General features: G+C 40.8%; 1 protein-coding gene across 2 annotated transcripts in view; it reads left to right on the forward strand.

Annotated features, from left to right (window-relative positions):
- Nucleotides 1-627: 627 nt before the first annotated feature.
- The window catches only part of LOC120526185 (hematopoietic progenitor cell antigen CD34-like), an 81,862-nt gene continuing 56,013 nt past the window's right edge, over nt 628-26,476 (forward strand). The window contains exon 1 of one of the 2 annotated variants that reach the window (XM_039749215.1): nt 628-840. In XM_039749215.1, coding sequence (XP_039605149.1) covers nt 780-840 — 61 coding nt within the window. In that variant the 5' untranslated portion in view covers nt 628-779. The remainder of the gene's footprint in view (nt 841-26,476) is intronic. The other variant, XM_039749214.1, reaches the window with a different exon arrangement.

Below are 26,476 nucleotides of genomic sequence, written 5' to 3' on the forward strand. Positions count from 1 at the left end.
AAAAGCTTCACATCCTGATAAGTTTCAAAATATCCACCTGTAATGGCAAATGAAATCAATGTACAAAGAATGAAGGAGGCGTGATGAGCACATCTTTGATTGTGATCATGATTTGTAAAGTTGTCAGTTATTTAACACTGATGTAAATGTAATATTGTGCAGACATACCCAGTTTGGAAAATGAGCAGAAAGTTGTCAAATCAAGGGGTTCAGATCATGCTGCCCGACAGCTACTATACATCCAGATGTCAAAGCAGGGAGCAAAGGAAAGGTTCATATGGAAACCAAGCATTGGAGGCCTGCAGAGAACTCAGAGATGAGCCACTAATGCCCTGTGTGTTTTTGTTCTACATATATGATTTTTTTTATGGGGGGGGGGCTCTCCTTTCTTTTTTTACAAATGTAATCAACTCCCACTTCTAGCCACATGAAAGCACACAAGACTCTGAGTACAAGATTCCCATGCAGTGTAGACCCTCATTGAGCGTCCTTCACCACACACACACACACACACACACTGCCCCCCCACCCCACCACATTCAACAAGCAAACTCTAAACCACTTCCCCTACTGCCAAAGGAATAACCGGCAAGGAGGGGAGGAGGGGCAAAGTGGGTGTGGAGCCTGGCCAGTAAGAGTGAGTCTGTATAAAACTGTAACAGAGCGCTGGGAGCAGTCAGGCAGCGAGTCCATCATCCAGTACGTCTGGCTCCAGACGCCGGCAAGCAGCACAGTCACAGAGGACAAAGAGAAACTTCAGCCCTTAAGCACAGGGGAGAATGAATGCAATCAGGGGAATGCGGTCATGTATTCTGGTATCGTTAGCTCTACTTTTAGTAGGTGAGTACCTTTTTTTTTTTCTTTCTAACTTTTTTTTTTTTTGTTCCTGCCAACCACCATGTAAAGAGTTAAAAGGCTGCGATGAGTCAATGTGATTTAGTTTTATTTATTTATTTTTTTCATCTCTATCAATAGTGCCAGAATACAGAAGTTTTTCTAAAACTTTCCAGGTTAGCACAGTCCACTTCACATAAGCCTTAAACCAGCAAAAAGCACACATGTGCTCCGTTATACACGTGTGCATGTTTCATGTGTGCAGCGCAGCACTCTCTCCCACCCTGAGCTCCTGGTCTTTCAGAATAAAGTGCATCGACTATTCCAGAGGTTTGCCTGAGTGCGCCTTTTGGAGACATGAGCCTTGGACCACATTTCAGCTGCCTCAGCAGAGATTAAAAAAGACACCGTCCCACCTCATTGGCAATGCTTCTCTAGTATCTACCAAAGCTGTGGCGTCCAAAGAGAATCGAATTGAGAATTTTAAAGGGTTTTAATAATTGTTCTAACAAGTTTTAAGGGGAGCTTATCTCAGTGTGCACAATGCCAGCCTATTTTAAGAGTAGCGTGAGGTTACTCATGGGGCAGATTTAATTAGCCCGGAAAGGAAAGCAAAAGCCCGCCTGCATAAAATTTTTAACAGCTCTGTTCAGGAGACAATCAAGCAGACCATGCAGAAGTTACACACAGCCATCTCCAATGCTGCATTTCACCCAGGATTACAAATCCTGTATACACACGCCACTGAATCAGGAACCCGTCAGGTGTGCAGCATGGATTACCGCCACTTCTAAGCATTTTTAAATTAAGGTCAAGGATACCAAAGCACTGCGAAGAAGATCTGTTTCTCTCTTTCATCGTGGCCTTGATATGAGCACACTCAAAGAATGCCGCCTAAATCGGGTGGGGAAGCTTTCAAGTTATTTGGCTGAAGATCAGACAAGGGAGCCCTGTGTACGCAGCATGGGCGGGATACGTTTATTACATTGAGAACATGTATTTATTTCGGCGATTACTTTATCCAATCTGCAATTTATATTCCATAATGCTGCTTGTACATCTGAAATCCAGGAAAGTTTAATGACTTGCTCAGTTAAGGGACTTAAAGTGAAATGCATGCATAAAATCAAATGTGCTTTAATAATATGTATCAAATGTTGCATAAATACAGAGGTGCATGTTTAACAGATACATACTGTATATGGCAAGCACATAGTAATTTATGTAAACAAATTACAAAAATATGTCAAAAGGCAGAGGTTAAAATGATATTTGTGAAGTGGGAAACCTTTCTCAACTCTATGACTGAGAAGAAGGAGGAAAGAAAAGCAGGTCATACAGTTGGAACAGACCAACGATTCGGCAAATTCATTGCTACGATTCTGCTGCAGCTAGCTGTGATTCAGTCGGGGATGTGATTCTAGTGCAGCTATGGGCACTGCTTTGGTGAGTTCTGCTCTTTGACTTTAAACTCCATACACTCTAGCTGGCAAATTAGACATTTGCATTCAGTTGTATACAGTTGTCAATGTATTTATATAGCACATTTAAAACAACATAGGAATGCTGTGGCCAAAGTGCTCTACAATAATAGGATAACAAACAAATAACATAAATAGAAATAAAATATATGAACATAAATAAAAGTAATGTTATATAATCACAATGAGGAAACCATAAGCATTAGGTCACGGAAAGCAAGTGAACAGAAATGAGTCTTTAATCTCGTTTTGAACAGTTCAGTTGTAGACGACTCCTTTATATGATGAGCTAAAGAGTTCCACAGGAAGTTCATTCATCCATCCATCTTCTAAAACCACTTTATCTTGAGCAGAGATGTAAGGTAGCTGGAGCCTATCCCAGCACTGTTACCTATTGCAAAAACAAACTTACAATGTCTACTTGAAAGTAATAAATCATCGTCTAACTCTTCTACCCCTCTACCTCAGTAGGATTAATGTTCTTATAATAACTAGCTAGGAATAAAGATTCATGGTCAATGAGCTTGTACCGGTCAGATATAAAACCAAGTTAAATTGTGGTGTGTGAATTACCAGAATTAGACGATCCAACTCACTGATACCAAGGCAGACAGCAGCACTCCTGCACTGGGCTCACCTCACCTTTTTGTCCATAACAAAGCAGCATTTGTTTCCATTAGCAGCCTGCATCCCTGTGCAGGCACTTAGCCAAAGGCTACTTAGAAATCACAGCAGGCCGACCAGGGGTTATCGATATACTTCTGCTAAATAGAAACATTAATTAAAACTGCACTTAGTATCATTTAATGAGCATATACACAAAACTGCACAAAAAATGCTTGACAGGGACCTCACCTCACCTACACTTTTATTACAGCAGCCACATTTTCAGTGTAAAACTAAGTGGGCTGAAACACTGGGAAAAAAACAAAGGGAAGGGAGCATTCATATATAAAGTAAATAATTCATCATCTAATTGAACGTGAAGAAAAACCTATATCTGGTTGTTCTGGATGCAGTTTAATCTGTCTAAAGGAAAGGGCCCCAATTCCTCATGAATACGAAACAAGTAAAAAATAAATAAATAATAAAATGGAGGAATAGATATTATATACAGCTTAAGGGTAGTTGTAGTACAAATACATATTGTGTGAAGACATATACTGCACATACTTCATGTGAATAATGAACACCTATAGACATTCATAGAACAGATTGGTTAACTATACAGTATACATTATGCTTCTGCAAACATACTGATTGTGCCAATGTTTGTGTGTGTGTATGTATATATATATATATATATTGTGAACTGGGACCCGGACACAGGCAGACGGACAACATAGTTCCACCCCACACCGTTTATTTACAAGAATTATTTACAATTTGTGCTCACGTGCACCCCCAGTGCCTCCAGCACCGTTCCCCCAAATGTCCAGGCCTCACAGTCTCTGTGCCTCTCTCCTGGCCGCCTCCCGTCCTCTCTCCAGCTCTGTCCTCTTCCACCCGACATCCACTGCTGACTGGAGGGAGACGGCCCCTTATATGGGAACCTGGATGGGCTCTGGCTGCTTCCCAGCAATCAGTCATAGCCACACCCCAGTGTGGCGGAAGTGCCGCTGCGCACCGAAGCCGTCCGGTGTCCCCTGTCGTCTTCCCCCCAGCACTTCCTGGTGTGGCGGAAGTGCTGGGCTCCAGGTATATGCAGGCATTGGGGCGCCGCCTGGCGGTGGCCACGGGTCCCTACAGGGCTGGGCTTCCAAGCCCTGTACCCGAGGCCCCCAACATAACCAGGACGGACGCCCCCTCGTGGTCTGGAGGAGACACAAGCCCTCCTCCGGTCCTCCTGGGCGTCCCGGCTGGGGACCACAATATATATATATATATATATAACATATATACTGTACATTTTATGTTGTTTCTATTTTATATACAGTATATATATATATGCACACATATACTCTGGGCAGGCTATTGTGGAAAAGAGGATGGTGGCAAAATTGCATGATATTGTGAACAATCCCGCCCATCCCCTCCAGAGGGCGCTTTCTTGGAGTACTTTTCGCCACAGGCACATTCCCCCATGGTGCAATCAAATGTGTAAGGATCTTTTCTACCTACTGCCCTTAGGCCCTTCAACATTTCCTCCCAATGTCTTCTCCTTCGCTCAAGCCAGGATGATAGCACAGACTCAAGTTACTACAGTTATTTTAGCATAATATTTATTGCATTAAATGTTTTTATTCTATTGTCTTATTTTAGACTTTGAGTTGGTATCTGTGTATTCTTTGTTTATGCTGTGGCACACATCTGAATTTCTGCTTGGGGATTAAAAAAGTGTATCTAATCTAATACTAAAATACTGCATAATATATACATACTCTACATATTAAATATAAATATTATTACAGAATACATCACAAATTACAGAAATTTAAAAACACAGTGTTACATTTCTAGATGTTCACATGCATATACATAATCTACTAACTTTTCTTCACTGTTTAGATGCTATAACACACAAATCAAGTCCTGTAACTATAAAATGAATTTGTTAAAATAGTTATTTAGCATTGTTCAGTTATTAGCATTGTCTGCGGAGCTGGCTTCTAGAAGTTTCGCAGGAGTCTCTAGGTGTGGCTGATGAACAGAACAGCAGGCTCATGCGTCCCGAGGTCAGGAGGCTGCCAGTTCAGTCCCAGGCTCACTTTATTTCCCATTACTCCATCCCCCAGATGAGGTCCTGCTTCATTAGCCCTCTGAAGTACTATTATCTCCAAGCAGATGGACTGCACTGCACTGATGTATCCCTCCCACATCTCGGCTCCCCACGCTAGAAAATTGATTTGTTTCTTACGCCACACCTAAAGTACAGAAAAACACAACCTTTTTGCATTTAGTCCTCCTGGCTGAATTTTGTTGAGAGGATTGCTATTTTGTGATTTTTTTTTGATAGTTCATTTTAGTTAAAGGATTGTTATTTCATACACCGCCTTTTAAACAGTCTTCCCACGCTAATTTATTTAACATGCCAGGGCTGCAAATATGGAAAGAAGTAAACAATTGCTCTGTTTGCTAAAGGATACTTTTAATGTGGGGGTTGGATTCAGACAAAAGCACAGATAAGAGATACGGTGTCATTCTGAAAACATATCTGCTTCCTCGGTCTGTTGCAGATCTGCAATGCCTCACGTCACAGCAATTGATAAAGAAATGCATTCCCTGATATAAACAGTGTCTCCTCTTCATCAATCTCTGAGTATGTATACAAAAGAGTTGACATTCGCACAAAGTTAAGAACCATTGAACAAAACAAATCATGTTAATATAGGTAGATACATAGAACTGAAAATTGAAATATGCCAATAGAATCATATTGTTTTTGCTACGGGCGGCACGGTGGTGCAGTGGTAGCGCTGCTGCCTCGCAGTTAGGAGATCTGGGTTCGCTTCCCGGGTCCTCCCTGCGTGGAGTTTGCATGTTCTCCCCGTGTCTGCGTGGGTTTCCTCCGGGCGCTCCGGTTTCCTCCCACAATCCAAAGACAAGCAGATTAGGTGGATTGGCGATTCTAAATTGGCCCTAGTGTGTGCTTGATGTGTGGGTGTGTTTGTGTGTGTCCTGCAGTGGGTTGGCACCCTGCTCGGGATTGGTTCCTGCCTTGTGCCCTGTGTTGGCTGGGATTGGCTCCAGCAGACCCCGTGACCCTGTATTCGGATTCAGTGGTTAGAAAATGGATGGATGGATGGATGCTTTTGCTACATCTCTGCAGATCAAATCACAAAACTGCTGGTTTAGTCCTCTTCACTCACCAGCCCTGCAACTTTGAGCAAGTGACTTGCCTACCTGCCGTATCATCCAATGGAAAAATACTGAAACAACTGCACTGTACCTGTACTTTAAAGCTCTTCAGAAAAGTGTTACTGCAGAAAGATACTATAGAAATGAAAACAGAGCATTAGAGGTTACGACTGAGCATGTGACCCAGAGCAAATCACTTAACGGAACTGTGCTCTAGGATTACAAATGAGACCATCCATAAAGAAAAATGCACAGTTTATCAAAGAACGGCAATAAACTATAAAATAAAGATTTGTTTGTAGATTGTCCTGCTGCCTAAAACTTTAGAGCTCAAAGAACAGGGTTGAAGGCTCAGTCCTTATTTCCGACTCGCTCTTTGTGACACCTAGTAAGTAACTTAAACTACCAATACTCCACAAGTAGAAAAATGAAAACAGTATCACCAAGCCTGCACACTGCTTTGGGATAGCATATCATTTTCTTAAAAACAAGTCATAATTTCTTATTGTAAGTCGTATTTACTGTTGACTGAGTTGGCCACGGGTCACTTTGTTGTGGATCAGATGGCATGCAGAATTGTACTGCAGGTTGTAGAACAGATGACGACTCAGGTCAGCACAGAGAACTGCGAGTAACGTCAGCCATAGCTATCATTTACTACAAGATGTCAGGTATTTTTAGACTCAGCAGACTAAAAAACATGAACATATTGCGTCTTGCTGGTGGATATGGCATTAAAACTGTAAACTTTAAGCCTGGCTTTTAATGACAGCAGTGACTCCCAAATGGCTTTCCCTTCACAGTGAAGAAATCTGAGAAAATGTTCATTAGAACTTTGATTTTCAGCTAGTAAGTAAATGTTAATCTGTATTTATTATAGCGCCTTTCAAAATGAGCAGTATTCTTCATTACTGAAAATAGAGCAGCGGACTTTATAACACCTACAGTACATTAAAGACACAAACAGCAAGGGCAGCATGCCGAATCTGATTCAAAATGCAAGAGACAAAGGTTAGAGAATGTAAGCACTGACATGGCATGAAGGTGACAGGGAAACTTCAGTGCCACAAAACAGAATTAGTATTTGTGTACAGTAAAACAACAAGGCTGTACGTAATAAACTAACACAGGCAATGTATGCACAATTTAAAAAAAATACAAAGGGGTGCAGACAGGATGAGAATGTTGTGATTTAATAGAACAGGCAGGATTTTCGAAAAACAAAGGGCTTGCAGACAGGATGGCAATGTTAGGATTTAGAAGAATAGTCCGGATTCTGCATTGTACATTTGGAAATAAAAAGGATCTGTTGAGAAAAGACCCCTTGAAAGAAGAAAAAAAGTGGTTTCCTTTCAGCCTCACCAAAGTCTGCTAAGCATTGTGCTTTGTAAAGACCAGCTAATACGAGAGGCCTCCCCACTCCAGAGTGCTTCTCATTTCTTGCGCTGATGTGATGATATTCAGCCAAGAAATCTCCTCCTTCAACCCCTACACCTCCCTCCCCACCTAATAATTACAGGGCACTTTTTTTTAGAAAGTTTAAATGTGCTCAAGCATGCCACACCCCGAGTGTACTGAAATAGACCTCATGGAGGAACTGTTCTGGTCGCATCCCAGAGTACTTTTTACATTCATTGCATGTCTTCGCATATCTGAAACTTTTATCCAAAGTGAGCATGTGACAATTCTGTCTAAATTTCCAGATTTGGTAGACACTCAGGCCGAGCATCTTGGTAATGGTCACCGAGTGAGTCTAGCGCTTTGGGCCTTGATGGTTGTACTTCAAGGTCTTAACCACCTGGGGACCATATGCTGCCAGTGCCAACCTAGGAACATGCTAAGCACTGAAGAGTGACTGATTCACACATCTCATAGTCCCCTGCGATTGTGTACAGTGGTCTGAGGTGCCCACTTGGCAGAAAGTGTGAATTCTTTGTAGTGATTGCAAAAATATTTCTTTTATATGTTACTTACCCAATGTAGTTTGAAGTGGTGACTGAGAATTTTTTTTTAATTTCATGTTTTCATGCAGAATGGAGAGAAAAAAAATTAAGATATAACTGAAGTCAATATTGACCAGTGCTATACAAGAGCAAATTAAGTGAAAATGGAGAAAAAGAAAAAACAAAATGTCACGTTACTTGTGTCACATAACCTGCATGTCAGTTATCCAGCTGTATGATTTATTACTAAAATATGAAATAGTTATGATCCGTGCACATCATAAACACAAAATTAAAGCCTCCTGAGAGTGTTTTTACACATTTTGACCATACAGTTGGGTAAAGGACGTGTGTATTATGTGACAAGAGTAACGTGAGAATTGTTTTTCTTTTTTCACATTGTTTGCTGTTGTACAGCGCTGGTCACTATTGACCTCAATTATGTCAACCTTTTTGCTGTCAAATGTGCATGAAAACATAAGATAACATTTTTTCCTCTGCCACCACTACAAAGTATATGGTGTAAGTAACATAAAAAAAATATTTTTGGGTGAAGTATTCCTTTAGGGGTTCTATTACAAATTGGTAATACAAACTGCATTATATCTTACTGTATTTAAATCAAATCAGACACTCTCCACTACACATCAAGAAAGCAGATAAACACAAATATTGAACACGAAGCAACTTCTTAAGTATTTTAGAAGGTCAATACCTCTTTCTGACCATTGATATGGGATGTGCCAAGTGACAGTTCAGGGTGTTAGGAACTATGCAGAGTAAGTCAAAGAAGCCATTCACTGATTTTCTGAACTTGCTTAATAAAAGTGTATGGTTGTTGTAAACCTACTCTGACAGTGCTGGGCACAGGCCAGAAACCAGCGCTCGGGCACTGAAGTGTGCCGTCACGTGTACACCCACAAACATCCGTACAGGTGCAATTTAGAGCCACTAAAAAACGGAAGAGGGCTGATGTTTGAATATAAATATACATGTAGATGCACAAGGTTGTGGTTTAGACTGGAAGTTTGTGTTTCTCACCTCCTTGGTGTATTCATACATTGCCATATATTGTTACTATTTACAAGTTTATATATGTTTGCATGCCCACTATTTATTTAAATTCTTTAGTCTTGTAAATTTTATGTTTTTTTGTTCCCATATATAATGAACAGTGGGCGGCACGGTGGCGCAGTGGGTAGCGCTGCTGCCTCGCAGTTAGGAGACCAGGGTTCGCTTTTCGGGTCCTCCCTGTGTGGAGTTTGCATGTTCTCCCCGTGTCTGCATGGATTTCCTCCGGGTACTCCGGTTTCCTCCCACAGTCCAAAGACATGTAGGTTAGATGCATTGCCGATTCTTAATTGTCCCTAGTGTGTGCTTTGTGTGTGTGCCCTGCGGTGGACTTGCGCCCTGTCTTGGCTGGGATTGGCTCCAGCAGACCCCCGTGACCCTGTAGTTAGGATATAGCGGGTTGGATAATGGATGGATGGATAATGAACAGTGTTTTTTGTGTTTTAATTTTATGTGCTTTGTCTGTTAGTAATTTTTATCTGTGACTTGTAAGTAAATGTGTGCTGCATAAAATTAGGTGAAATGTACTGAATTCAGTTTAATGGATCACTGAAATGCAATCAAGTACCAGTCTTGTAGAGGTGGCTTGCTTAAAAAAGCAAATGTGTATGCTCCTCTGATGGCCCTGACAGGTGATTACATGCGCTAACCACATAGTGCACAAAAATATTATGTTACTTCTTTTTCCACAGCCTGACGCCATTGTTCTTAGGATGACTGCAGGTTAACTGAAGCCAAGTTTACATAGCCATCCATTTATTTAGTTCTGGTTAGAGTCTCGTGGGGAGCTGGAGCCTGTCCAAGCCCAGTCAGAGTATCAGGTCTTCAAAGAGCCTCAAGAAAGACACACAGTAATGTCACTTGGAAGGGCAGCATGACGATGGACTGTGAGGGGAGGAGGCCAAATTACTTGGAGGAACTACACACAATTATTCATTACCTGATTACTATTTGGAGCTTTAAAAACTATTTTTTACACATAGTTTCAAAATCCACCTACTGTATATATATATATATAGCAATTTAATTTCAGTAACCATCAAATCAACACCATGCAAATCAGTGGACTGATTAGCAACACTGTAGGCATACACTACACAGCAGCATAAGTACACCCTACTTCCATGATATCGATAGATAGATAGATAGATAGATAGATAGATAGATAGAAAAGCACTATATAACATATAGATAGATAGATAGATAGATAGATAGATAGAAAAGCACTATATAACATAATAGATAGATAGATAGATAGATAGATAGATAGATAGATAGGCATACAGTATATAACAGACCTATAGATAGATAGATAGATAGATAGATAGATAGATAGATAGATAGATAGATAGATAGAGTGGCCTGCAGGGGACGTACCAGCTCCAAGACAGATGCAGACACAACACACATTACTTTGCCATGGGAAACTGTTCCCAATCATTTTTCCACACAATAGGCACAGTATAAAGCACCAATACATCACACAGCAATACTTTTCTCTTCTTCTCTTTCTCTTTCTCTCCTTCTGCCTCCACTCCTCCTCCAGCAAGCTTCGGCGTCCCAAAGGCTTGGCCCAGGAGCACTTCCGGGTAAGGCTGGAGACCCACAAAGTAGGCTTCCCAGTCCCTACAGCATCCCATGGCAGCACCCACAACACCCAACTGGGCTGAGTGAAATAACTCCAATTCCCATGATGCCCTGTGGGAAACCATAGTGCTGTCGCAAGCCAGGTGGGGATGTTATCTAGCAATCCGGGGGAGATAATGCTCCGAGCACACTCTCGTCCCTTGTCCTACCAATGTACAGGCATCCCAGCCAGGTAAGGGCCCTGGCTGTCCTTCACAACAGACAGATACTGTATATGTGTACATATTTTATGAAGATTGTACTTTTACTTCACATTTTATCTTGCCTATGTTTGTCAATGTGTACACTCTGAATGTATTAATCTTTACACTATGAACCTGCTGCTTGTAATTCCTTCTTATCTCTGGAGCATCAAATGCCAGGCAGAAAACTTTCTATAACATATGGGACTTCAGTCCATACCTCATTCATGCTGGGCCATTTAGAATTGAAAATTAATCCAAATGATTTTCATCTGTGGCATCTGAATGAATATCAGAGTACCCAAAAAAGATAGTACAGATAGTGCCACCACAGAGAGGTGAAGTAGACTGGTGTTCGCTACCCAAGAAACATGCAATGGAAAATATGTCACTATGTCGCATGGAAGCCTCAATTGTCCAATCTGAATCTGCAAAAAAAGAGCACTTTTGAACATGAGACAAGCTACATACGTTTTGACCAAGTTATCACAATGCATGTCCTTTGGATGAGCCATTAAGTTTGGACACATAGCCCAGCATTGGTACATGATAGAAGGTATAGTTTGTATGTCTTTCAGATATAAGCTACATCTTGCCTGAAGAAGGAGCCTGAGTTGCCTCGAAAGCTTGCATACTGTAATTTTTTTAGTTAGCCAATAACAGGTGTCATTTTGCTTGACTTCTCACTACAGATATAAGCTAGAAACATGACATTTTTGCGTGGAAGGTCAGTTGGTATTTGGAAATCCTGTAAGGCATGTGTGTCCTGAACAAAAAAAAGTGGTGAAAAGTGAGACGTGTGTGCATGCAAGCATTGCTTCTAATGAGCTATTAAGCAGTACACTATGATGTTGAGGCTCCGAATTTGTCCTTGGTGTGGGAGAGCACAGCTTGGACTGGATATCTTCCTGTTTGTGTACAGATTAACGCAAGAGTCCAGGGCCAATACCGATGGAAGGTGCTATGGTTCTGTGTATTCCATTAGACTATAAAATGGGAAGGCGATTATAGAGAAAGATTTTTGGACAGAAACACCAGCGTGTCTCCTGGAAGAACAGGCTTCCATGTTTACAGATACTATACTGTATTTAAAGGCTCCCCTCCCCGAAGGCTAATTTAGGTACCAGCAAATCCTCACATTACTACTAAAATAGTCTGTGGCATCCAGTAAACTCACATCTCTCTTTGTAATGTGACACACAGACTTGTGAAAGCTGCATTCCTTTACTGATTGACCTAACAAAAGCATAGAGGACAGTGGAGCGATCGGACTGTGTGTGTGCTTCAGTGGGGGCAGCTGAGAAGGGAATTGTGGAAAGCTGAGGAGCCCAACACTCTCGACTTTGTTAGGATTATGCAGGCACATATTTCATCTCACATGGACCTGAGTATGTGTGTATGTATATATATATATATATAACAGTAGTCCAATTGAGAGCACGTGAAATCTTGGCTGCTAACAGTTCTTGGATTTCAAGCCAGGAACCAGAGAAGTAACCACTGATGTAGCAGATTCTACCACTTGTACGAAATGAGAACTGGTAGCTAAGTCGTAACAAAACTGTCACACCTCCCCACTCCAAGCAAGAAGAAGCTGAGGGTCAAAATGCTTAGCACTGAAAAATGGCCAGCAGGAACAGGCTAAATCTCAGACAATTAAGTCTGCCACCAAAGAGTAAGCACATGAGGTAACATGAGCTGAAGACAGAGACCCCCCACAGAGCCACACTTCCACCGCAAAATAAAAAAAAACAAACAGAAACTTAGCCATCACAGGCGATGCAAGCTTTTTGTTTTTTTTCCTCTTTTTAATGAACACAACTAATCCTGCTTTGTGATCTGGGCAGCAGTCTGTCAAACACATTGAGACAAAAGCAATACTAGCCGAGGCAGGCTGCTCATTTCAAATCGTCACTTCAGGAATGAAAAGAAATGTGTGTGGTTCTGTCCAATTCTGAGTCACAGGGAGAAAGAACCTACCAATGTTAACAGATGGTGAAAGGTACAAAAAGCAGGCCTGGACGCAACCCCAGCAAAGTGTACGGTAATCGACTTTTTACAGTCAGAAAGCAAACTGCATTTTAAAAAAACCACCATTCAGAAATTTTTAAGAGGTTTAATAAAAGACCAATTTAGATTTTCTTATTAGAACATTCAGGTTTGTAAAATGAGCAGAGTAATAATTAAAGGAACTGTGTGTCTAACTGTAGAAGGAAATCAGAATCCCTGGAGAAAACCCACATGTGCAAATTCACAATTCAGCTGGGTACCTCAGCTACGAGTTAATCCAAGGTCTGATAGTAGATAGATAGATAGATAGATAGATAGATAGATAGATAGATAGATAGATAAATATGAGAAAGACACTATATATTAGATAGATAGATAGATAGATAGATAGATGTGAAAGGCAGTATTAGATAGATAGATAGATAGATAGATAGATAGATAGATAGATAGATAGATAGATAGATAGATAGATAGATACTTTATTAATCCCAAGGGGAAATTCACATAATCCAGCAGCAGTATACTGATACAAAGAAACAATATTAAATTAAATAGTAATAAAAATGAAAAAAATTAAAATAAAATTAATGTTAGCATTTACTCCCCCGGGTGGAATTGAAGAGTCGCATAGTGTGGGGGAGGAACGATCTCCTCAGTCTGTCAGTGGAGCAGGACGGTGACAAAAGTCTGTCACTGAAGCTACTCCTCTGCCTGGAGATGACACTGTTAAGTGGATGCAGTGGATTCTTCGTGATTGACAGGAGTTTGCTTAGTGCCCGTCGCTCTGCCACAGATGTTAAACTGTCCAACTTTAATCCTACAATAGAGCCTGCCTTCTTAACAAGTTTGTCCAGGCGTGAGGCGTCTTTCATCTTTATGCTGCCACCCCAGCACACCACCACGTAGAAGAGGGCACTCGCCACAACCGTCTGGTAGAACATCTGCAGCATCTTACTGCAGATGTTGAAGGATGCCAACCTTCTCAGAAAGTATAGTCTGCTCTGACCTTTCTTACATAGAGCATCAGTATTGGCAGTCCAGTCCAATTTGTCATCCAGCTGCACTCCCAGATATTTAAAGGTCTGCACCCTCTGCACACAGTCACCTCTGATGATCACAGGGTCCATGAGGGGCCTGGACCTCCTAAAATCCACCACCAGCTCCTTGGTCTTGCTGGTGTTAAGGTGTAAGTGGTTTGAGTCGCACCATTTAACAAAGTCTTTGATTAGCTTTCTGTACTCCTCCTCCTGCCCACTCCTGATGCAGCCCACAATAGCAGTGTCATCAGTGAACTTTTGCACGTGGCAGGACTCCGAGTCATATTGGAAGTCTGATGTATATAAGCTGAACAGGACCGGAGAAAGTACAGTCCCCTGCGGCGCCCCTGTATTGCTGAACACAATGTCAGACCTGCAGTTCCCAAGACACACATATTAAGGTCTGTCTGTAAGAGAGTCCACAATCCATGCCACCAGGTGTGAGTCTACTCCCATCTCAGTCAGCTTGTCTCTAAGGAGCAGAGGTTGGATGGTGTTGAAGGCGCTAGTAGTACCTTCTGTTCTACTGTTAATTAAAATATAAATTATACATATACATAACACATCTGTAATGACTAAATGATTGTGTCTGGCTGAAAAAATGGAGTCTGGATTTTGGGCCATCTACTGTGTTATGCTACAACCCCATGATAAAGGTACTTTTAGGAAGCAATATATTGTGCTGTTACTGTATCAGACCAGTTCAGTTCAAAGTGTAAAAGATCACCAAAATACGAGCCAGCCCTCTCATTGTTTCAAGCAATCCATCCATTTATCTGTTCTTTGGCTGTGCTGTATGCCTTTTACAGTAGTGACCCTGGACAGCTGGTTTCACTACTGCCAGAAGATACATGTACTCTGTATAGTGTCCTACAGGTTGGCTTAGCTGGACTTAACCACTGTTGTCACACTCCTATATGTTAAATTTACAGTAATCATTTAAAGTGACTGCAGCCCACAGTCATGGAAATGGCAGAAAAGTCAGAGATCTTGGCCAAAAATTAAGCCTAAGAGTAAACCTCTGTTCTATATTAACTATTCATCTACAAAATGAAGCTGATCAATCAATTTCAGTAATGTAGCCACAGCCTTACTTGGCAATATCAGCACTAGTGAAGGACGATTCACAAACGATTCATTCTTTTTGAATGACTCTTTTTAGTGAATCATGGCAATTAATTTGTAAGGATGAATGAATCGATTCAGTAGACCTCATTGAGAGTACTATGGCACATGCATAATGCCATCAGCCCCTTTCGTGTTAATGTTTAATGCACGTGTGATGCCAACAGCCTCTTTAGTTTAAATGTTTAAAGAGCATATGCAAATACTACCCATCGGATTCATGATTCTCCTTCACTTCACTTGCTGTAAGATTCAGAACATTGTCAGTGAATGACAACTCCGTCATTGACAATACATCACGTTTATATTAGAATGTTTTGTTGTTTGGTATAATTGATTATTAGAATTGCTTTAAACAGAATGCATAAACATAATATTAAACTAAAATATTTATTTTCCTTTGGACATTCAAAAAAATAGTGACACAAAACTGAATCTCATAATATTTTCAGAACTACTTTGCTGTCAACTTTACTTCAACATTCACTTTTTTTGGCTCATTAAATGCATAGAGTTCAAACTGAATCATTACCCAAGAATGAGTAACACGATTTTCATTCATTTTATTCGAATACAAGTCACACTTGTTTATTTAGTTTGCCAACAAGTCACACGATTCTCATTAATTTGGTCCTGAATCACTACTTGGGAACGAGTCACATGATTCTCACGTAACTGATTCATGTGATTCTCATTTGTGCAGTTCCTGAACTGAATAATTAACAGAGAATGAGTAACACGATTTGCATTCATTTTATTCAAATACTAGTCACACTTGTTTATTTAGTTTGCCAACAAGTCACACGATTTTCATTAATTTGGTCCTGAATCACTACCTGGGAACGAGTCACATGATTCTCACGTAACTGATTCATGTGATTCTCATTTACGCGGTTCCTGAACTGAATAATTAACAGAGAACGAGTAACACGATTTGCATTCATTTGATTTGCGTATGAGTCACATAATTCTTGCTCAACTGATTTGCCATTGAGTCACATGATTCTCATTCATTTGATTTACAAACCGAATCATCACTCAAGAATGAGTAACACGATTTTCATTGATTTGATGTCATGTACGTGTCACGTAATTCTCATTCATTTCATCTGGCATCAAGTCACATGATTCCCATTCATTTGATTTGCATTTTGAATCATTACCCAAGAACGAGTAGTACAATTCTTGCTCATTTACTGTATGATTCTCGATCATAAAGTATTACTTTAATTATATATTTTCACTATACTGTATTGTCCTCCCAGGGTCTGGGTGGGTTTCTTTCGGGTCCTCTAGTTTCCTTCCACTAGTCAAAGACATGCCGATTAGGTGAACTGACAATGCTAAATTGGCCCTAGTGTGCGTTTGGTGAATGGGTGTATGTGTGTGTGGACTGGCAGCCTCTATTGGGTTGGTTTCCTACCTTCTACTCTATGAAAATGGCATGACATGACCTTATATTGTCATGTTGTGTACTTTCTAAGATGTCAATTTTACACAATATGAATTATCAACAAGTTAAATAGATTATATATAAATGATATATTGTAGTTAAATAAATAATAATTATTTTGCAATTCACTCAAAACCCAAAAGGTTTCATTTTTTATTATTGATAAATCAAATCATTTAAGTAGGTAGTTCAAAAGAACTGAATTAGTAAAGTGAATTGAAATGCTTATCATTAATCAGCACAAGCCAATCCTAAATTCGTATTCATATTCCCTCACTCACTGATTCACAAAGGGTTCATTTAAAGCTGCCAATTAATCCTAACCTGCATATCTTTGGGTTGTGTGAGGAAAGCCAAAGTACCTGGAGAAGAAATCATACAAACTTGCTGCACAAACCGTGCCCAGGCAAGTATTCAACTCGAACGCCTGGAGTTGTGAGGTGGCAGCACTAAGTGCCCTAACTCCTTCTGCTATACTGCAATACAATGTAAAGATGTAAATTAATGCACTTGTACAGCAGGCAGTGAGACCTAATGGCTAAAGTACCATAGCACAAGGATGTTGATTTAAACCTCTGTGCCAATATGTGACCATGAAAGTCAATTTTGATGGCACTCCAATTGCAGAAATTTGAAAACAGCTGTACCATTCTGAAGTTTAAGTTGTTTTATGTCAAAGCATTAAATGTAAAATGCAATATAAAATCACTAAGAGGTTCCCGACTATGTTTCCCTGCACAGGCTGATATAGGAGGACACAAAACAAAAGCAGACGTCAACATTCCTCTGGCTGGAGGAAATATTTAGTTGTAACTGTTTTCTCACCATGTCAACCAGAGAGGTCTCTGGCTAATTCCATGGACCACAAAGCTTGCTAGTTGGACGCCAGCACTCTGGTAGATTTTCCTTTATGTGCACATTTTCAGAAGTGCTCAAGATTAAAGGAAGGCAAGAGCTTGCTAGCTTTATTTTAAATGCATCATATCTTGTGAGAAGATCTTTATAAAGGGAGGCTGCACATTTCCAACATCTGGAAAGCCCCGAACATGGGGGAATGGTTCATTAGGGTGGGTCCTGCTGTCTTGTCCAATGAACAGTGAAGCCATCCAGAAATGATGTAAGCTGCTCTCTCCCGTGAGAGAACCGTGCAGCTCAGATCCCAGTGTTGAGAAACATGTGCTCCTTGGCAGCCATAGCCTTCTGCATTAGGTCATGTCCTACGCCTCAAACGTTAAACGCCACTAACAATTATCTAAGTGCATTTCCTTAAGGCAGTGCTTTCAGGACTAACAGGAGATCAAAATGGAAACAAGATTGTGGGCTTGTGCAGTCTGTTTACAGAGCGACATACCAAAGCCCAAGCACTTTATTTTTGACGTGCCCAATAGACAGATAAAGGCAGGATTGAAGGTAAACACATGTGGGCCTGCCAGTTCTAGTCTCCTGATGGCACTCTCTCAGTGGATATACGCGTCATACCTTCATCTTTCACTAATGTATCTTTAGAACATACACAGCATGTTGCCTCTGTTAATAAGCCACAAAGTGCTGATCAAGGGTATTGAAAGACATTTAGGGTCCAAAACTGAGGTACTCTCTCTTGTTGCTCAAAGAAAAGCAACAAGGACATAGCACCGCTAATAAACAGAGCCGCATTCCCACCCAAGGTGTTTATAGTGTGTAATGTCTAACACATGTGAACTCTATTACATGTCTCATACTCTTTCTGAGGTGTCTGGTACAATACCATAATGGTCTAAAGCGTAAAACACTGTGTTTCCATAATACGATTCTCACTGCAGTAGTGTTTTTTACAAACTGCTGAAAACTTGAACAAAACCAGAGTTAATCAAATGCTGTGGTGCTATTCCATGAATGCATACCCTGTTAATTCATCCATCATGGCAGCCTTTGACAGCCCTGGATGGAATGCCACGTTAAAACACAAACCCACACTCACTTACAGTACATGGAGTCAAATTAGAGTGACATATTACCTTTCCAAGCACAATATGTAATGAGGGAGTGCCAAGAGAAAACCCTTATCTCCAAACATGAAGAACACCTAAACTCCACAAAGAGATGACCAGTATGAGGTTCTAACTCAATGTTCTGGAGCTGGGAAGCACCAGTATAACCAGCTACACCAGCATGCCACCCTTAGTTCATTAACATCGATCCTCAACGACTGTTTCAAATAAATAGCATAAATGCAAGGCTACATTCCACGTACCTAGGATGTTAGATGCTGGAGCAAGAAATGACATCACAGCTAAGTTGACCACATTCCAGTAAAATACTTGGAAAACCAATATAGGCGTGGCCAGGAAAGCCTTAGTTGTGCTTGCTCCATCGGAGTAAACAGAAGTTGATGTGATATATTGCATATCCAAACACCACAGTAGTGTATGTATGATTTTATGAGACACGAATAGACAGAAGTGCTAATACACAGAAGAATACCACACCTGTCACTAACTGTTGTATGTGCAGTGCAGCCATTTTGGATTTTGAGGTCAGGGTTGGCAAGGCTGTTCCAACTTTCTGAGTAGGAAACCCAACTTGTGGGGCCATTCCAGTTGAAACTTCCTACCTGGAACTCAGAAATTAAGATTTCCCACTTCAAACAGCAATGAAGCAGTCATGAGGAGAAAGAAATTTTGGGGTTCCAACATGGTAATCCTGTTTAATTACAATGAAAACTAAAAGAAAGAAAAGCAAAACACGTGCATGCGGCACAATAAAAAAAGATTAAAAATTAGCCCACAGCATTTTCGGTTCTTTCGTCTCTCTTGGCTTTGTAGCTCTGAAAGGAAAAGTTTGGTATTTTTCCAGTCAAAGTTATTTCCTCACAAACATGGTACATATGCATTTGCCATTCAAAATTGTGTTCAAAAGTTAAGTGTTTTCTATAAATTTAAAAAAATATCTTGCCTGCACTGGCACTTTACAAAGGAGGGTATGGCATGGAGGAAAAGCTTAAAAACGTACCAAAAGCATCCATTCAAACAAAGACAGTTGTCAAGGATTGATTGCTCTGCGGCTTCCTTGACTCCATTGCATGTTTGTGACATTTGGAAATACTCATTTTATCACATATTGTATTCATGAGAGTGTTTTTCTCTTGGTACAGATACGTTTTCTATTCGCTTGTGTGAACTCCCACATAAATGCAGAACTAAATCAAAAGAAAACCGACCATGTTGAACAAAAGGTTTACTTTGATTTGGTCTGTCAGGAGGAAACCACACCCAGGGGCGTGAAAGGTCATTGTGCAGGAAGACTAAGTGCTGAGCTATCGCACACGGCTGGTCTTCTTTAAAAATGGCTGAATTTCATTATATTGGTGTTTTTTTGTTCAAATTTACAATGTATTGTGTAATCCGCAAGATGTGGATCAACACTTGATAACTGTTTTTCCTCCATGCCCAAAAAACTACATTATGGGCAAGATCCATCCATCCATTCATCCATCCTCTTCCGCTTATCCGTGGTCGGGTCGCGGGGGCAGCAACTTCAGCAGAGATGGCCAGACTTCCCTCTCCCTGGCCACTTCTTCGAGCTTTTCCGGGGGACGTTCCCAGGCCAGCTGGGAGACATAGACCCTCCAGCGTGTCCTGGATCTTCCCCGGGGCCTCCTCCCGGTTGGACATGCCTGGAACACCTCGCCAGGGAGGCATCCAGGAGGCATCCTGATCAGATGCCCGAGCCATCTCATCTGACTCCTCTAGAATGTGACTAACTTAGAACAGAATTTTTCATGGCAAATGAATATATAGCATGTTTGTAAAGAAATGGCTTCAACTTGAAAAATACCAAAGTTATCGTTTAAGGGACTTTAGTCTTGTCTGCTAATCAGATGCCACCTTCCTGGGGTGCTGCTTTATAGGGCAGAGTGAGCGGGGCTTGCTGCAGACATAACAATTGGGTGAAATGTGGAAAAGTTGAGGATACCATTAGCGACAGCATCACCTGTCACCCTGGAGTCATAATGCTTAACTCAGTCAAGCTTTTAAGGGGAATTCCAAACGCACATACAGTACGTGACAACGTAAGCAATGTCGGCTAATTTAACTGGCAAATAAAATATCCCCTTCAAGCACAAGCCTCACACTGCTGTCTCATTAATACGTCACTGAAGAATAAATAACGTCTACGAAGCATTAGCATAACGTTCGCTTGACGTGGGTGGAGGAGTTCACTCAGTCCTTCTTGCGTTGCGTTGGGAGGGGAGTTCAGCTCTCAATTACAATTCTGGACATGAGTTTTGAAGCGCACATCTTTCTTTCACTTTCGTGTTTTTGATTACAACTTGTATCAGGTACCAGAGCCACCTTTGACATTCTGAGTGAACAACATATGGGAATTTTAAAGGGGTAGCTCTTCTTTACCTTTAGCGATTAAGTTAATACATTCAGGGCATGTATGGAACACTGAGAGGAAACTTATATTGAGACTTCTGCTTATCTGGTAACATAAACACTACTGCAGTGATAGACTTATTATGAAGACTACCTGTTTTATGCTTTAAACTATTACTGCAACAGACACCTCATAAAGAGTATGAGACATGTGATAGAGTTGACGTGTGTGAGATACTGCACAGTATAAACACTTGGGTGGGAATGTGGCTCCTCTTCATTAGATGTGCAATGTCTTTGTTGCCTTTGCTAGAGCAAAAAGAACCAGCCCTTCAGCTTTGGAACCTAAACGTCTTTCAGGAAAATTGGTCAGCATTTTGTGGTTTATTAACAGAGGTGACAAGCTGTAAACAGTTGAAGATACATCAGTGAAAAGATGAAGATTTGTACTTGAGAGAGTGCCATCAGAAGTCTAGGAACTGGCAGGCCCGCATGTGTTTACTCTTGGGCAGCATTGCTTGGCTTGTTAACAGAGGTGACATGAGATGTTGCATCTTAATACTGCACTTTACATGTGAGGATAAATTATAGGCTTTTCAAACAATATATGAGAGGTGCTTAAAATATTAATAATTTCTTTTGAAAAGTTTGAATAAGAAATCTGAATTTTCAAAAAGTCTAGCAGACACGTCCACCTCAATGGTACCGTACAACCCAGCTACCAACATGAGCCTCACACTGCTGTCCAAGTTAGGCCTTTATGATGAAATCCTTCTCCAAATGGAAGCCTCACATTGAATCTCAAAGCATGACCGCACTGTCTATTAATGGCATCACAAAATGCAAGCCTTCACACTGCTGTCCTGGGTGTGTCTACTCTATGAAATTCTACCTCTGGGCACCAGCTTTGTACTGCTATCTGTTTATAAAAGATTTGTAAAGATTCACAACCATTGGCCAATGCACACAGCGACTATCAAATTAATCTCTCCAAACATGAGAACCATAATGTTGCTCTGTGTTTATCTTAACGGTGTATTAATGTCCTCCACAATTCTTAAGGCTCACATTTCGGCCTGGGTTAGTCTTCACTATGAAATTCAATCTCCAAATACTGTACAAGCTTTGTACTGCTGCCCCAGTCATTTCTACTCTCTGTAATCGGCCTTATCTAACTGTAAGTCACTCACTGCTGTCCAGGGCACATCTACACTGTCTATTAATGTCATCTTCAAATGTACGAGTAAGTTTCACACAGCTGTCCCAGGCATGCCTATCCATTTATCCTTCTATTTATTGAATCGGATTAATCCTGGTTTAGAGTTGCAGGATCTGGAGTTTATTCCAGTATCAATGGCTAAAGACAGAAACCACCTTGGATAGGGAGCCAGTCCATCATGGGGTGATGCACTCACACTCATATACACACTACATACGAGTTGGCAGAAAAGAGCACGCATTTGAATTCGTTTCACTTTCATGGTTTACGTTATAACTTGAATTCTTGGTACCAGAGCAGGGTCCATCTTTGACATTCTGAGCGAACAATAGATGGGAATTTTGGAGGGGTGGGTCCTCCGTAAGCGTAGCTCGATACTATACTTCAATATTTTTTGGGAAGGATTTTTATTAAAAAAATTTGCACAGCAACAAAATAAGGCGTAAAGTACAAAATCAAAACCTAAAAACTACACTGTAAGTACATAAGCAGAAAAAAAATAAAGAAAATGATGAATATGTCAAGTAAAAAGTCTTAAAAGTACAAAGTCCTTCCATGCTTCTTTGCCATGGAAAATCTTCTTCTTGCATCTCTTTGAAATCGGGGATTGATCTCTTTGTGGACCCATCCTGTGACCCTGCGGACACTGTAATTAGTATTAAAGTTAATCAGAACCCGCTGAGATTCCCATATGCCTCACTTAGTCAGACTGATCAGTAACCAGTAAGAAAATCTAGAGTGGCCTGTGAAATTCTTAATCCCAGATCCATACAGCACAAGCTCATAAGTGAGCGGAGTAGGAGCAAGAAAATTTGGCAGAAAAATGTAGTCCAGACTTAGGTAGCAAAAGGACATTCCCAAAGAGCAGGTTTTACTGTTTCAGAGGTATAACATCCATCTCTCGGGCAGCTATCTATTGTTGTTACACTGGGTCTATAAAGTCTATTTTGGACCGAGTCTCAAACCTACACTAGGAGCCAGTTTAAATCCTTCAGACTCTTGTCCAAGCCTTTTGGTTGAATAGTTATCTAAGCGCGTTCCTGTAGTAATGGTATTGCTGTGTTTAACGGTAGCGTATAATTCCTGTGATTCCAACAAACATCTTTATTGGGAAGACAAAGAAATCTCAGTTTTAGCTCAACTGCATATTGATAATGAGGTGGATTTAGCCTTTTGACCAGGTAATCAGTGGTCTCATTAGCCACGACAACCAAACAACCACAAAATACTGAAGCAGGTGTACAACCGGGCTGGACAGGGCTAAGCAGAGGGAAGAAAAGAAAATACAATCTAGTTTCAATTGGAAGTTGGTGATAGGAATTTCACCTCAGTATCTTTAGTGCAATGCTATACAGTACTTCACATGTTGGGAGGATAATCAATTCACCATTCATTTATTAAATGAACACATGTTGTTGGGAGGAAAACCAACATAACCAAGTGTAAAGTAAACGCTGACATGGGAAAACATAAAGACTGCATACAGATGTTGACTTGGTCAGCCTAACATCATCCAATATACAGTAAATAATATGTTCACCAACTGTATTTATAATTACTAGTCCAGACAGTTACATGCAAAACAACATAAATGCGCCCCAAAGCTGTTATATCAATTAAAAAAGGTTATATTTATGGTGGTTTACTATTTCTGTGCAATAAAAGAGGCCACCAGTTTATGCATGGACCAAGCACTCTGCTTACTAATAAATCAACATCTGCTATATTGGTTTGTGATACAATGTAGAAATCATTACACATTTACTAAATTGTTCTAAGCTTTCTTTTTGCATTGTTAACATTTTTGAATATTAAATAACATTTTGGCATTATTTTTTGCACAAGCATGCTCAGTAAAATTATTGGGTTTTTTTTTTCATTTTTGTTTCTTGTAAATGCCATTTTGTTTTCCGTCAGGGCAGCTACATTATACTGGCCCTATTACTAGGATGCAGTTGCTTGGGGCACATTAGTTCAAAGAAATTTGTGTATGTGGTTATAGTTATAGAAAAGCTTTTATTGATGATTTGTGGATAGTATTTATATCACAGAGATTCTGACCTCCATCCTATGAACTTGTTTCTGGCTTTAAGCTTACGGTCATGCACCTGTCTGTTTAAAAGACTAAAATTGCCCAAATTCCTGGCAGTACAATTTGTGATGATTCAAGAAGCTGAAAAGTCTGCACCACTCTATCAATGTCATTTTAAAATATAACCTTCACACAGCTGCTGTAGATATGTAGATATATCTATCCATTCACTTACTGAACCTGCCAAGTCCAAGTTTACAATCACAGGAAGCTGAAGCCTATCTTAGAAGCTTTCTGTCATAGGGCCCATTTATGTAACTTGTGGAGGAGGGCCGGCCGTTTATCCCGGTCAATACCCCCAAGCCACCAGGTGGAGCCCTCCTTGCAGCATGGAGGTCCCCAGAAGACCAGCAGGGCATTATGGACAATGGAGTTTTTATGCACCGCCCTGCTGGATGCCATGGGGGCCACGAGAGGGAGCTGCAGGGAGGACCGAAGATTTCTTCGTGCCCTATGACCCGGAAGTTCGTCATAGGAAGAGTGACGGGCTTCCGGGTTGAAGAAAAGAACTTTTACCTGACCCGGAAGTGATTGAGAATCACATGGACTGGGGATTGGGAACACCTCTGGGTCAGGAGATATAAAAGGACTGTGGGAGCTCCCAGACGGTGAGCTGAGCTGGGTGGAAGGGTGGCAACGCGTCTGGGAGCAGGAGGATTGTTTATTGTGATTAGTATTTGTGATTTATGAGTATAGTGGTGGAGAGTGTGCTTTATGCACTGTGGCGAATTAATAAAGTCAGAATTTGGACTTTTACCTGGTGTCTGGAGTCGTGGACAGGGGTACAAGGGAGCGAGAGTGCCCCCTATCTACCACAAACTTTATATTGAAAATGTATTCTTGATGGTAATGTAGAGTGCACCCTATTAATGATGCTATATAAAATAAAAACAGAGTCCTTCATTCGTTGAGAACACTATCTTCTAATGCCCTGTATAAACCATTTCAATGTCATCTTCAAATGACACTCCCCAGCAAACAGTGGCTGAAATGGAATAGAAGAACTAGTGGCACCCGTGTTGTTTTGTCTTCCTCCAACTTACATATTACTCCTGACGCAATGCCGATATTACAAGTGTTTCAGCGACATAAGTTTGGGGGTTGTATTGAGTTGTTCCATAGGAGATCTACATGTGGATTAGAAGTGGGATGAGTGTTACGAGAAATGCCAGTATTCATCAGTACTCATAAATTAACTGACAGTGCAGAACAGGGATACTGGCCCACTTCAAGCACTGCAAACAAGTAATATCTGGTGCCACCCAAGGTGTATTTGTACACAATTTTTTGAGGGAATTTCATCTCTAAACGTACAGTAAATCTTACTGTCACATTGCTTTAGGCATGTTAGGCTGACATCAACTAGAAGTGCCCATAGATTATGGGAGTGTGTACAGCACTGGCTATCTAGAAATAAATCCTGAACTGCAAGACAGTAGCACAGCGTGCCATCCAACAAAACATGGTAGGTGACACAAACCCAGGTTACAGTGCAGCACAGGATGTGCTGGCAATAAAACAAGCCATGATGATGAAAGAGATACAAAACAAGGACAAAACTTTGTGAAATGAGTAGATTGTAACGAAATGTAAAAAGACAACATCCTAAAAACATAGAAATAGTCAAAATGCTTGAAATCAAAACAAAATGTAGCACTGCATCGAAGAATCTGAAAATCAAATAAGTGTTGTAAACTACAAATAAACTACTGGCAGTGAATTTGAAAGTGCACTAAAACATGAAAGGGCCTTCAGATGATGGTAGTTTCAACAGTTAATATACAAATGCTTGAGCACCACCACCATGTTAAGTTCCCTTTCTTCATTTTCCTGCTTGCACAGCAGTGATGTGATGGGGGGCATGGCACAGCCATTTCTTCCGCGGCATGCCCCCACTGTTAATTAAATACTGTTTTTAAAACCTGCTGTCACATTTGTCTGCAAAAGTGCACCTCACAACATATGTCTAAAGCTTCAAAGAGGTGTGAACACCACATATGAGGCACTTGTTGAGTTCACAGGTGTGTTTGCACAAAAAGTCTAAGCAGCTCCCTTGAGATATATGCTGCACGCAGCAGCCTGAGGCGTAGAGGTAGTGGTTAGGAGCACCCACCACACGACAAACCAACTCAGGATCCAGATTAGCCATGCAACGGGTGACACCTCAGCACCACACTAGTTCAGATGGAGTGGAACAGTGCGAGTTTTTTTATGGTGGCTGGA

This window comes from Polypterus senegalus, chromosome 3 (genome assembly GCF_016835505.1).
Source record: "Polypterus senegalus isolate Bchr_013 chromosome 3, ASM1683550v1, whole genome shotgun sequence".
Taxonomy (NCBI): Eukaryota; Metazoa; Chordata; class Cladistia; order Polypteriformes; family Polypteridae; genus Polypterus; species Polypterus senegalus.